This window comes from Megalopta genalis, unplaced genomic scaffold, assembly GCF_051020955.1.
Source record: "Megalopta genalis isolate 19385.01 unplaced genomic scaffold, iyMegGena1_principal scaffold0042, whole genome shotgun sequence".
Lineage (NCBI taxonomy): Eukaryota > Metazoa > Arthropoda > Insecta > Hymenoptera > Halictidae > Megalopta > Megalopta genalis.
The window spans coordinates 1,286,491-1,300,171 of NW_027476111.1; the positions used below are offsets into that span (position 1 = coordinate 1,286,491).

The 13,681-nt window shown below is 40.9% G+C and overlaps 3 protein-coding genes across 3 annotated transcripts; all 3 read left to right on the forward strand.

Annotated features, from left to right (window-relative positions):
- Nucleotides 1-7,026: 7,026 nt before the first annotated feature.
- LOC143261219 (uncharacterized) lies at nucleotides 7,027-8,591 on the forward strand. Its single transcript, XM_076527790.1, has 4 exons — nucleotides 7,027-7,524; nucleotides 7,660-8,123; nucleotides 8,166-8,300; nucleotides 8,545-8,591. The coding sequence occupies exons 1-4, from the start codon at nucleotides 7,049-7,051 to the stop codon at nucleotides 8,589-8,591; spliced, it is 1,122 nt and encodes a 373-aa protein (XP_076383905.1). The 5' UTR covers nucleotides 7,027-7,048.
- On the forward strand, nucleotides 7,941-10,299 carry LOC143261220 (uncharacterized). Its single transcript, XM_076527792.1, has one exon. It carries the CDS (start codon nucleotides 8,635-8,637, stop codon nucleotides 10,297-10,299), a length of 1,665 nt encoding a protein of 554 aa, XP_076383907.1. The 5' UTR covers nucleotides 7,941-8,634.
- Nucleotide 10,300: 1 nt separating this feature from the next.
- Nucleotides 10,301-11,376, forward strand: LOC143261222 (uncharacterized). Its single transcript, XM_076527794.1, has 2 exons — nucleotides 10,301-10,590; nucleotides 10,674-11,376. The coding sequence occupies exons 1-2, from the start codon at nucleotides 10,526-10,528 to the stop codon at nucleotides 11,302-11,304; spliced, it is 696 nt and encodes a 231-aa protein (XP_076383909.1). The 5' UTR covers nucleotides 10,301-10,525; the 3' UTR covers nucleotides 11,305-11,376.
- The last annotated feature ends 2,305 nt before the right edge of the window (nucleotides 11,377-13,681 follow it).

Here is a 13,681-nt window from a genome sequence, read left to right on the forward strand (position 1 = left end):
TTTGAATTTTCTTATTCCTATGAGTATTTCAACCGTCAAATCATTTAACATGCGTGTGATTTTATATGGTCCTAACCATTCACAATCGAATTTAGAAATTTTCGGTCCTTTTCATAAATAAATATCGCCTTCGTCAAACTGGTAAGTATTTGCACGTTTGTCATAATATTCTTTACTTTTTCTTTTTACTTTATTAGAACTTAGGACTAGGACTTAGACTAGAATTAGGACTTAGAACTTAGGACTTAGATTGTGTAAATAATCAATGAAAGTTTTCGGTACTTTTTGCTTTACAAATTCCGATGGAATCATTGCCTTACTTCCAAAAATAAGCCCGTGTGGTGAAAAACCTGTAGTTTCATGAATTGAGATGTTATAAGAGAAAATGTCATATCTAATATAGACAAAAGATGTTTTAAATTCAAAAATGATGATTTTACTATTTCAATTTCTGTATTTTCACTTGAAATTTTGTTGACTACCAGATGGAAAATATAATATTTATCTCGATGACTAGTTAACGCTTCTTCTACATTAAATTTGGACCCTTCTAAATTCTCTAAATTAAATTTACCTTGAGCAATTAAGTTTTCATTAATCTGTGATATTGGTTTGAGATCTGAACTTATAAAATTAATAACATTATTTTTCTGCATTAATAAATGATCTGTTGCATAAGACATTAAACTTAAATTATTTATCGCTAAAACTACCTTAATATTTTCTCTTTTTATCATTGGTAAGATTGATTTATTTTCTCTACTTCCGCTATCATTCCCCATTGCCAGATCGTTATGATCCTGGACATAGTCCGCAGGTCGGATTCAATGGCGAACTCGTTTCTCAATTTCATTATCATTCCTCACCATAACGTCTCGCCTGATGCAGGACATTTCTGCCGACAGGTCGGACAATGGTGAACATACTTTATCAATATCATCATCCTCATCAGCGGTGAAATACTCATCACTTTTATCTTCATTTAACCCGATCTCGCCATTTTTGTCCCCTGATTCTTCGCGCACAAAGGAATCAGTGACCATTTATGTTTCTGAAAATTGTATTTTATTCCTATTCATTTCAATGTCTGAGAGGGATAACAAGTGAGCGCCAACTGATAATCCTCCCAGACACTTTAAACGAGAATTATTAATGTTATTATCTTTTAATGGTAAATTTAAAAAAAGGTAGCAGTACATTTATTATTTGCCGGCATGTACACACGCACACACACACGGAACCGCTGTTTCTAGTAGTTGAGTTTCCTCGAATTAATCGTTAGGAGGATTAATTGCAACAGTTGCAGGACATATCTTACTTAAAGTTTCTTCCAACAGCAATAGTAAATAGAATGATGTTCCTTTTATCTTTGACAACATTTATTTATACGGTATCTTTTCCTTTGCAATTATACACATTGTAAAGCTTTTGTTCTCTTCTATTAATATTATTTCATAATCATTCAATGTTAAAAACAGTGGACGTAGGTTATCCATGAAAAGGTTATTTAGAATACAAAGTGGTAATAACGAATTTTTTTGGAAATATGTTACACAGTAATGACAAACCTATTCAACTGCTGTATCTTTGTTTCGTAAACGTGTCATTAAATTTTCCCAATCTTTACCCTCTATAGGTTTCTTTAGATTGATAATGTAAGTGATGTCTTTTCAACAGCGTAATCTTTCGCAAGCATACATATTAATTTAGATGAATTTATGCATCGTTTTGTCAAAGATTTGAACGCTATAGAAAATTTTGAAAGTATTCTGTCCTCGTTTAAATCAATATTTCTTTCTACATTAGAAGTTTTGAATACATTGTCCAACGTGTTGCATTACCTTTCTTAATATATTAAAGAACCGACTAATCTGCGTATATGTCTGATGCGGGAAGAAGGGAAGCCAAAATATGAAGTGCAAGAAAAGTGGACAGCAAATTTGAGGTTGCGTTCCGAAAGTAACAAAACAAATTATTCATTTGGATAAATCTACGCTAAGCTAAGCTATAAGTATGTTTAAAACGCGCGTCCTGTTGAAAGGTTACTCGCATGTATTGCCTCCCTTCTGCACGGTACAGCACTGATAGTTTTATTTCTTGCAAACAACTGCACCGGCCTCGCTTGATTGGGCACGTCGAGGAAAGCGTGTTTTAGAAGCAACAACGTGCGTCACGTCTAGCTTAGGAGAATTGTGGAAGGAGAAGAAAGGGATTTATTTGTCCCTGGAAACGGGCGTCTTCCTTCTCTGCACCGTTCGACTCGACGCGGCCACTTCAGAAGGACCCACAGTCGGTACGCCGGTCCACGCACACCATGATGTGAGGGACCATGACGTTCCGCTCCAGAAGGACCTGGGGTAATACAGCTGACAATGCTCCCCCAGATGAACCTGGCGGACGGGAGTGCCTCTCACGCGCCGATGTGGATCCGAAACCGAATCTCGAGTAATTCTTCGACCGCTACTAGCTACTAGTTCGCGGAGGATCTAGAAATTCTCTCACTAAAACGAAGGCTTGAAACAACAGAGAACACGAGTGTGTGATAACCAAATGTTGACAGCGTGAGGCGCTGGAGTACTTGCCAGGCCGACTGATTTGCTTGCCGTCTATAACTCGACTAATTTTCAGTGAGACTATTGAGTGCAGCTCATCTTTCGCAGTTTTCGGCGCTGGCGTAACACTCCTCCGGCTCTGCGGAGCCTACCACGTATTCGAAATTTCAGGAACAAGTGTTGAGTTGGTACCAGATCGCGCGCACACACACGGCAGCTACGAACCGCTGTTTTTGACTTATTCGCGGCTTTGTGCGACTCGCGCAATGGTGATTTCCTTCTTTCTCCAGACCAAAGATGTTCTTGAGTAAACAAGAAAAAGAAAAGAGTGAGTGTTTGTTGCCAGCGGCGAAGGTCTCACTTCGGGGCGCAGCTAGCGAAAGAATTGGTAGTTAATCGAAGCGTGGAACTAGCAAAAGCGGTAGCGAACACTGAAAAGAAGATAGCTATACTGACCTAGACGGATTAAAGAATGCCTGCGAAGGGCAAACAATATTTTAATCTCGAAGAAAATTCACTCGCGACATAAGGCCGAACGACGTAAGCCGTTCACGCAGTGGAGACTATCATCGCCGGTGAAGCCATAGCTATGTCGGTCGGCACTTACTGGAATTTGGTTTTCTGAAAAGAAACCTTACACCCCCGCCCTTCCTCCGTGGGTTCGACACTCTATAGTGGGGTTTGATGAATTTCTTTTGATGAATTGCCACGTACGGAGCCGGCCATGGCGGTCGAAAGTTAGGCTGTATCAGTCTTCACTCGTCACTCGCCGGAGTCGCCCATGCCGGATTGCAGCCCAGGATACGTGAAGGATGTAGCCCGGCATCGCGATTGTAACACACTCCGGCGAGAGCGGTGGTTATGGAGTTTGTGTCTCGGTTACTGACCTGATCGTCTGCACCTTAGAGACCTGCATCACAGCGTGGTGCTAGCCACAGATAGTAGTCGGATCCGCTAACGAATTCGCACCTCCATCTCGTCTTCTGGTGTCGACGTCTGGGACGTGATGGTGGCGGTAGCAATGCATTGTTGGAACACTGCGTCGAAAGCTCGCTATTTCTTCTTCTCTCTATGACTTCGCTTTTTAAAAGGAGCTGGATGCTATGGCTTTCCAGCGTATGTTTATTTTACAACAGTTTTATAGAATTGTTACATTTGGAGTGGAAACTTTTCCACTGTGATCGATGTTCCGGATCAATCACACGCGTAATTAATGGCCTATTTATACCTGTGTCTTATCTCTTTTAGAGACTAAGAGTGGGGGAGGAAGGGTCATCGTTACAGCGTAGACAAATTTTACCACCGAGAAAGTGTCTGTGCTCTGGGCTCTAAGAATCTATCAGGTCTGCTGAATGAATTCTTCGTAGTCGGTTGGTGTTCGCTAGTGGATTGCTGTGGGTTTCAAATTTGCTGTTATATTTTTTGGATGCTTTCATTATTTCTTCTAATACTGTAGCGATGTTGAGATCCTTCCTTATATCTTCATTCTTGATGATCCATGGTGCGTTTAATATTGTGCGTAAGGTTATTGATTGTTGAGTTTCAGTTTTTGTTATCTGGCTCAATACCGCTGTATCCTATAGTAGAGTACCGTACGTCCATATGGCTTTAATTATTGATTTATAAATTTGTAGTTAGTTGTTTACGCTGTGTTTTGATTTTTTACCTATAAGCCAAGACATCTGTCGCCTTTTTAGCCGAATTTGTGCAATTTCTGCAGTAATATTGTATCCATGTTCCAGGATGTAGGCACATTTCATATGTAATCCCAAGTATTTGACTTTTTTTTAAGGTATTTCTATGTTGTTTAGTTTTACATTTGGCATTAGATTTTTTCTTGATGTAAATGTGATGTTTGCATTTAGCTGTGTTTACTTTAATTCTTTTCTTGGAAAGCCATTTTTCAAAGTCATCGATCTGTTCTTCTAGAACATTTGTTGCTTGCTGTGGATTTTTACTTGCAGTGAGCATTGCCGTATCATTCACAAATTTTAGAGTTGTGCTGCGTACGTTTGTGGGCATATCCGATGTGTAGAGTGTACAGTATTGGACCTAGTATGCTGCCCTGTGAGTAGGTATAGGAGTTGCGTTCTGCAATCAAGGGCGAGGGGAAGGCTGAGCCGGGGGGGGGGGGTAAAGGGAAGGAAGCATCATCGTGAGCGGCACGCGTCGTGTGGAGGGGGGAAGTCACCGATAAGGAGTTTTGCGGTTTTGCATCCGGAGAGGCTCTCGGACGCCTTACCCGGAAGTTGCTTATCTTGCGAAGCGATATCGGGGATTTTGGTTTCGTTTATTAGATTTCTTAAAGTATGGTTTTTTTATCTCGGTATAATATTGTAGAGAGCGAGAGAGAGAGAGGGGAGGATGCAGCGGTTGTTCTCTCTCTTGCAAAAGCGATGCATGATTTTTCTCGCGCGTGCGTTAGGCGCGACGCATTTATAGAAGTTTGTGGTTTTGTATCCGTAGAGACTCGCGGATGCTTTACCCGTGATTTTGGACTCGTTGAGATTTCTTAAAGTAAGTTTTTTTTATCTCGGTATAATATTGTAGAGAGCGAGAGAGAGAGGGGGGAGGATGCAGCGGTTGTTCTCTCTCTTGCAAAAACGATGCATGATTTTTCTCGCGCGACGCATTTATAGAAGTTTGTGGTTTTGTATCCGGAGAGACTCGCGGATGCTTTACCCGCGCTTGCGAAGCGATATCGGGGATTTTGGTCTCGTTAAGATTTCTTAAACTAAGTTTTTTTTTTATCTCGGTATAATATTGTAGCGAGCGAGAGAGAGAGAGGGGAAGATGCAGCGGTTGTTCTCTCTTGCAAATGATGCGGACAGAGAGAGAGAGATATTTTTTCTCTCTCTTTTACTGTTTTTTGCTTTTTCCCTTTGCAGCGAACATTTTATTCGCTACTGAGTTGAGTATTGGTATGGAAGTTGGTTTGTTGAACGTGCCATCGTTGCAATCGTTCGCAACGTCTAAGATATTTGAACACGGTGTTCATAATTTTTCGAGCATTGCTCGACGGATTTTTATCCGATATTGTGATGTTATTTTGTGCGACGTGTACTGTGTTTTTCGTCGGAGATATCCGCACGCTAGTTTTTCATACGTGGGTGCACGCGTGTTCAAATCGCGAGACTTGCTCAATTACGTGATATATAATAGTATTGATGTTTTAAAAGTAATCGTTCCTTTGAGCACGCAATGTCGTTCGAAGAGATGGTTGAAGAGGATTATTTTTAAATACCGTAAAGAAACTGATTATGTTTGCGTCGAACCAGTGTTGATACCATTATCAAAATTTGAACGGAGTATGACCAGAGGTGATTTCCTCCCTCCATTGAACAAAGTGAAGAGAAGATTGGAATATTCATTGCACGACGACGACGATGATTGGGATATTCGTAAAATCAAATGGGACATTAATTTACCGACCGAGAAACTCAATGCTTCACGCGTGAAATTCATATCGAAGTATTTTTCATCGAGTGGTGAAGATACGTCGTGAGATGGTTCCTACATTACAGAATTTGGTTTGGGGATACGTCATAAACTTATACCTGAACGATCAATTTCCGCTCGAGTGGAAAACAGCGACGGAACGTCTAATGTGAAAAGATTTGACGAGTCGCGTGAGTTTCATCTACACGAAACGATTTAGCCAAATTATAGTGAAATGGCCCGCGATCGATTCACCGTCCGCGATACTACATATCATCGAGATGGGAGAGCATCGCGTGGTTGGTTGTATAGTGTAGTTACGTTCGTGAGAACTGGAAACTTAACCGACGACGTGAAATCAAAATTGAAAAAACTTCTTTTTAATAATTGATGTGAATTAATATTTTCACAAGATGACGCAAGTTTGCAAGGACATGTTGAAATCGTTAACACATATGTCAAGGATGATTCGAACTGTGGACGAGTATCGCGAATGGACGAAATCATGTATTGAATGTTTACAATGGTGTAGGAAATATATGATCATTGTGAAGAAAAACGAAGCACCCATAGGTGTAAAATCGAGTTTGCTGTCGATCATGTGTCGTATGAAAACTTTGAAGGTCTCGTTAGATCATCGGTTTTCATCACGCGTTGGTAGCGGTTTGTATGGAAACGTTGGCGCGAGAGCATCGACTCTTCGTTTGGAGAACATTGAGTCGGCGTTTAAGAATCGTATATCGACCGGCGTTGTGATCAACGTCGAGCATGTCGATCCACGTCATTTCTTGCAACACGCGAAGCGAATAGTTACGAATCGTATTACAGAACTTTTGAACGTTCATTTGTCGTTAAAAGTGAACGTAGTATTGGAGGCGGAATTTGTGCTGCGCGACGAGGTTTCGGTGAAAAGTTTTAGCACGCGAAACGTCGCGCTCTTTCATTCGTCGAATCTACGTCGCTGGTATGCGAAAGATGTTGTGCCAACGCTTTTGACATCGATAGAAGAGTTTCAAGAATGAGACAGTGGATGGGCGTTATCGAAGATCCTGCATTTGATGGTGAATTCCAATAAATATCAACCGTTACAAGCAGGTTGTCAGGTATCCGTGCCTCGAACAGTGCAATTAAAGAAAGCAGTCCTCAATGTGTACAGTGACGACGATAATGCATGTTTCTATTGGGCAGTGGTGGCAAGCCTATATCCAGCTAAAAATAATTTGAATCGCACATCATCCTATCCGCATTACAGCGATGTGCTCCACACCGAGGGATTCCAATTGCCGATGTTGTTCAAGGACATACCAAAGTTCGAAAAAGCGAATGACGTTTCCGTGAACGTGTTCGAGTGGGGAGGGGAACAAGAAAGATGTCGGACGTTGCATTTGACCTCAAGGAAGCGGGAGAAACATGTAAATTTGCTGCTCATACACGACTCCGAAAACTTGCGCAATCATTATCTGTGTATTAGGAATTTATCTCGTCTGGTTTCATCTCAGATCAGCACGCAGCACAATAAGCATATTTGCGATCGGTAAGATCCATGTAAGATTCGGTACATCCACACATGTAAATTTTTTTCTTTCTTCTGGATGATGGTGGTGGTGGTGGTGATGGTGGTGGTGGGCGAGAAAAACTAAAATAAAAAATTATGTTTTTTTTTTGTCAGGTGTCTACAGTATTTCAAATCGCAGGAAAAATTGAGCATTCACGAGATCGACTGCAGTCGAATGAACGAATGTGCATTGAGACTTCCGACGGAAGACGATAAATGGCTGAAGTTCAAGAATTATGCGTACAAGGAACCGGCACCGTTCGTTATCTACGCAGACTTGGAATGCCTGCTGGAGAAAGAGGAAGATCAAGGTCATGGAGCTTACTGTAGATATCAACATCACCATGCCTTCAGCGTAGGCTACTACCTCCATTGCCGATACGACAGTTCGTTGAGCGAGTATCAGGCTTATCGTGATGAGAAAGGTTGTATCTCATGGTTTGCATCGAAGTTGCACGAGTTGAGCTGTAAATTGCAGCCGGTGTTTGATCGAACGGTTCCAATGGCTCCGTTGACCGCCGCACAAATCTCAACTTTTCGTACCGCCACGTATTGTCACGTGTGCGAAGAACCACTCGGTAATGACGACGTGCGAGTGCATGATCATTGTCATTTCACAGGTGCGTATCGGGGTCCGGCGCACAGCCGTTGCAATCTGAGCTATCAATCCTCGTACGTGATACCGGTGGTTTTTCACAATTTGTCCGGCTACGACGCACACTTTTTCATCAAAGAATTGGCAAACGCGTTTGAAGGTAAAATAGACGCGTTACCGCTGACGAAAGAGAAGTACATTTCTTTCACGAAACACAGTAAGAGGAATAAAGATGCGATCAAAAAATCGTGGAAGAAGTGCATAAAGTTTCGATTCATCGATTCGTTCAAGTTCTTGAATTCGAGTCTGGACAAGTTGTCGTCGTACTTGGACAAGAGCGACTTGCATATCGTGAGGAGCCAATTCAATCGTCTTTCGAACGATGATTTTCATCTTCTAACCAGGAAAGGCGTTTTCCCATACGACTATGTATCGACCTATGACAAATTAAGCGACACTTGTTTACCACCGCGCGAAGCATTTTATAATCAGTTATGCGACAGCGAGATATCCGACGTCGACTATTGTCACGCGAACGAAGTTGGTCACGTTTCGGTATACAAACGTTAGGACAGTACAGCGACTTGTACTTGAAATTGGATGTGTTGTTGTTGGCCGACGTGTTTGAAAATTTTCGCGAAAAGTCGCTCGAGAATTATAAACTCGATCCAGCGCACTATTATACGTTGCCCGGTTTCGAGTGGGACGCGATGCTAAAATTGACGAAGATCGAGTTGGAATTGTTCACCGACGTTGACATGTTTTTGTTCGTGGAACGGGGAATACGAGGTGGGTTGAGTCAATGTTCGCATCGTTACGCGCGCGCGAATAACAAGTATATGTCGACGTACGATTCGGCCGAACCGTCTAGCTATCTGATGTATTTCGATGTTAATAATTTCTATGGCTGGGCCATGTCGCAGCCTTTGCCGCACAGGGGTTTCCAATGGGTTGACGATACGAGTAATTTCAACATCGATTCCGTGCCGATCGACAGTCCCGTCGGGTACATTTTAGAAGTTGACTTAGAGTATCCTCAGGAAATTCATGATGCTCATGCGGATCTTCCCTATTGCCTGATTCACGAGGTTGTGACGTTGCAAAAGAAACTGTTGACAACGCTTAGCGATAAGAATCGTTACGTACTCCATTATCGATACCTCCAGCAATGTTTGAGGTATAATTTAAAATTAAAGAAAATTCATCGGATACTGAAGTTTGAAGAATCATGTTGGTTACGTCGTTACATAGATTTAAATACGAGGTTGCGCGCCAACGCAAACAATGACTTCTCGAAGAATCTGTTCAAACTGATGAACAATGCAGTGTTTGGAAAAACGATGGAAAACGTTCGAAATCATGTAAACGTAAAGTTGCTCTCGCGATGGAGCGGTCGACACGGTGCTAAGCATTTAATAGCTCGTCCAAATTTCCATAGCTGTACCGTATTCTCCGAGGATTTTGTCGCAGTTCAAATGAACCAGTTTTCTATTAAATTTTATAAACCTATTTACATAGGCATGTCAGTGTTGGACATATCAAAATTACATTTGTATGATTTTCATTATGGCTACATGCTTCCAAATTTTCAAGAAAGATGCAGGATTTTGTACACGGACACGGACAGTTTAATTTATCAGATTATTTGCGACGACGCGTACGAGATGATAAAACGTGACATTCACCGATACGATACTTCCAATTATGACAGAAATAACGTGTACGGCGTTCCGATCGCGAATAATAAAGTATTAGGATTAATGAAGGACGAGAACGGAGGTAAAATCATGACAGAGTTTGTGGGTCTTCGCTCGAAAATGTATGCTATTCGGGTACAAGACAAAGACGATGTAAAAAAGATTAAAGGAATTAAGACTAACGTGACGATTAAAAATATAACTTTCGACGACTATTTAGCATGCCTTCACGATCATTTAGAAAAATCAGTTTGCGTTAAATTGATAATGTCTATACAACATCAAGTGTATTCAGTATCACAGAGTAAATTAGCATTGAGTCCATACGATGATAAACGATACATTTTAAACAATTCGATCGAAACCCTTTCTTGGGGACATTATAAAATCGCGAAAGGGGGAGAGGGGGGCAGGAGGGAGAGGGAGTGGGGGGAGTTAGAAAAAATAAAAGCGGTTATATAATTTCATCGATGTTTCGAATCCCGTGTTGCGCGCGCGTGTTCACTTTTATTTGTAAGCGGAAAAGGGGCGTATACGCTCCTTGTATTGTTATCTTGCGTGTAAGAAGGGGGAAAAATGGTAGGGGAATTGTATATATATAAGCTTTTGACATTGCGTACAGCGAGTAGTGCGTTCTACAGATTACTTTCTTATAGCGCAGTTGTTCTTCAGTATTATAATATTCACAATGTCAAATCAAACCAATAATTTTTTACATAAAAATGGATCTCACAACGATTATAAAAATTATGGGTAAGTAAAAGAAAGTTTGAAGGGAATAAAATGTTCCTTTTATGAAAGAAGAAAAAAAATATTGTATGTTATTTCTTTTATAGATACTCCATTTCGATGAAACGGTCGTTTCAACAGTCGCAACCCCAGTCGCAGCAGAATCAGTTGCAGATACCGCGCAACGCACGAATCTTGGGTAGAAGATACTCCATAGCCGGCAATTATTTCAAGTTCCTTGAAATTTGTGTACGCGTGGATGAAAATTTGCGCGTCGAGTTTGTCTTGGGGGACAATCGTGGAACAGAGATTTCTGTTTCAATGGCTACGTGGAAACTGCTGGTGAAAACTAGAGATTATATTCACAATTACTTCGACGCGGACAAGAAGGAAAAACAAATTGATGAGACTTTATCGTTACAAATTGTAAATTTTAATGGAATGAGTCTAATCAAGTTGTTCGATTCTCAAGCATCGATTTATGTTACGAAAGAGACGATGGATAATTTGTACAAATTAGAGTTATGTATGGATCATATGTATTCATGGTTATTAGAAAATATTCCAGAAACTCAGGATAGATTCGCGAAGCTCGTTGACATTGTAAAAAACTCCAATAACGAGCAGAATTATGCGACCGTAATTTTTACAAACGAATTGTTCGAACGAAATTGTCTGATCGATTGCGAATTGTTAGCTTTATGTTTAGATCTAATCGTATCGAAAGCGAATCGTTGAAATTGTGTGCGTGTGGGGGAATTAATTAGTATTAATGTAAAAAGCATTTATGTATTTTTTCATGTTTATTAGAGAAACAAAAATAAACATTACATTATACAATTAAAGTACAGATGATTTCTTTATCCAAGAGTTATGTGACGAATCCAGCCCCAACCATTTCACATATATTTCATTTCCTTTTCGACGCAATACTTTTTCTACTAAATACACGTCGGCATATTTGGTAGCGCATATCTCGTATTCGTAAAATCCTCCAGCGATAGGTTTGTTCTGCAAATCAACCAAAAGATACGTGACGGGGTTCGTTCGTTTCACCGTCGCGATCTTAAATACTTCCGTTGACCAGTTCGGCGTGTATCCTTTGTCGAATACGGTTTTGAACTTGCTGATGCGCACATAGTCGCCAACTTTGAATTTCGCAGGACCGGCGATCTTGACGTTGCTGTACACGGTAGATAAAAGATACTTCTCATTTTTATGATTCACGTTTGCAGGTCGCATACGAATGGTGCGATGTTTTTGATTATTGTAGTCCTTGATCAACGTGGGTAGCTCGTCGATACAACGATATTTTCCGCTCAACGAGAAAAATTTCCACATGTTGTTCTTCAATGTACGATTGAATCGTTCGACTATGGACGCTTTCATAGTGCTGAATGTGGAATAGTGGTTGATGTTACGTTTCTTCAGATATTCTTGAAAATTTTTATTGTAGAATTCTTTCCCCATATCGGTTTGCAAATTGTTCGGTATTCGGCCATCTTTTTTCAACACCGACGCGAAAGCTTTGCACACATCGTCAGCATTTTTGCTTTTCAAAGGAACGGCCCAGGCATACTTGCTGAATGTATCGATTATCGTAAGAATATATCGATGTCCTCGATTCTCTCTTGCGTACGGTTGAACTTCAACGATATCAGCTTGCCAGAGATCGTCGAGTAACCACTCGCCTCCGCCGGAAGTAACGTCTCGCCGGAGCATGCAGTTCATTCACCAAGTTCACTTTATCGCCGCTCATGATTTCGCCTTGTCAGTCTGCGGTCGCTCGAAATTAAGATACGCTAATTTAATTATCCTTGCGTTGATCGCTGCCGCGCTCTCTTTTGCGTTATCGATGAATCTGCGGTCGCTTGAAATTAAGATACGCTAATTTAATTATCCTTGCGTTCTCGGAGTCTTTTCGACCGCTGTCGCGTCCTCTTTTGCGTTATCGATGGACTTTTCAGCTATTGACGCTTTTTGCGTTATCGGAATCTCTTCTGTGGTTGCTGCTACCGCTACAGTCAACAAGTCTCTGAAACGAAGTCTCATACGAGAATCCAATTCCTCGAAAGCGACGCGCACACTATGTTGCTGCTGTTCTTCGATACGTCGCATTTGTCCGTATATTTCGGTAAATTTCTCTAATAAAGATTTTTGTAACTGTTCGAATTTCACGACTATGTTCCCCTCTCCAGTCAGCTCGAGTAATCTCTTGTACATAGCAGTATTAAGCCTTTCGAACCTCTCATCCAATTCCTTGCCAGTTTCAAAACCGCCTACTGTAAATTTATTTTGCAGTTCGTCTACGAGTAATTCAAGTTGCGCCAACTTTCCCTGATTCGCTTTGCCAGTGCTCGTAATTTCCTCCAAGATGTGGATTTTATTTAATATGTGATTTTCAAGGTTATCAATCTTTTTCGGCCAGTTGCTGTTAACTTTGTGTTCCACACTTGCAAGTTTGTGCTCGATGTTGTCAGCAAATTTCACAACGGCATTCAATTTTTCTCGATCCACGATACCCTCAGCTTTCATTGTTTCGAACAACTTATCCTCGAGCTCGACGAATCTTTGACATAGCTTTTCATTGATACTTTTATTATTCTGCTCGATGCACGTCTCAACATGTTTCTTCAGATTCTCAAGATTGGATTCGTCGTTTGTCACGAATTTTTGGAGAGTTTCGACCGCGCGTTTCATCGAGTGAACGTCGTCAATAGTTTCATACAGGTCATACGTAAATGTTTTTTTCAACGAATAGATCGCGTCGTCAACGTAACTTTTTGTTGTCGAGTCGCTGGCGAAAACCGGAGTTGCCAAATATCGAATAATTCGAGATTTTGCATCGAAAAATTCGTTGTCACTGTTCAAAATTACCGCCCTCTCGTTGATAACGTTGTCGACATACTTCTTCGTGTTAATAGGAACTTTTATACTTTCTATAGGTAGACCCAATGCATCGAACTCGTCATTCTCGTCCGATATGTGTAGAACGTATTTTCTTATCGTATTTATCAGATCGAACATAAATCTATTGAAACTCTTCGTGTTGATTGAATTGTCCTTGTGATGTTCATGTTTCGTGTCTATATTCGCAACGATGTCTTGAATAGTC

Coding starts and splice junctions, on each gene's coding strand:
- LOC143261219 (XM_076527790.1), top strand. CDS start 7,049: ATGGTGAATTCCAATAAATATCAACCGTTACAAGCAGGTTGTCAGGTA. Junction 7,525..7,659: donor AATAAGCATATTTGCGATCG/GTAAGATCCATG, acceptor TTTTTTTGTCAG/GTGTCTACAGTATTTCAAAT. Junction 8,301..8,544: donor ATTGGCAAACGCGTTTGAAG/GTAAAATAGACG, acceptor TCTTCTAACCAG/GAAAGGCGTTTTCCCATACG.
- LOC143261220 (XM_076527792.1), top strand. CDS start 8,635: ATGCGACAGCGAGATATCCGACGTCGACTATTGTCACGCGAACGAAGT.
- LOC143261222 (XM_076527794.1), top strand. CDS start 10,526: ATGTCAAATCAAACCAATAATTTTTTACATAAAAATGGATCTCACAAC. Junction 10,591..10,673: donor AACGATTATAAAAATTATGG/GTAAGTAAAAGA, acceptor TTTCTTTTATAG/ATACTCCATTTCGATGAAAC.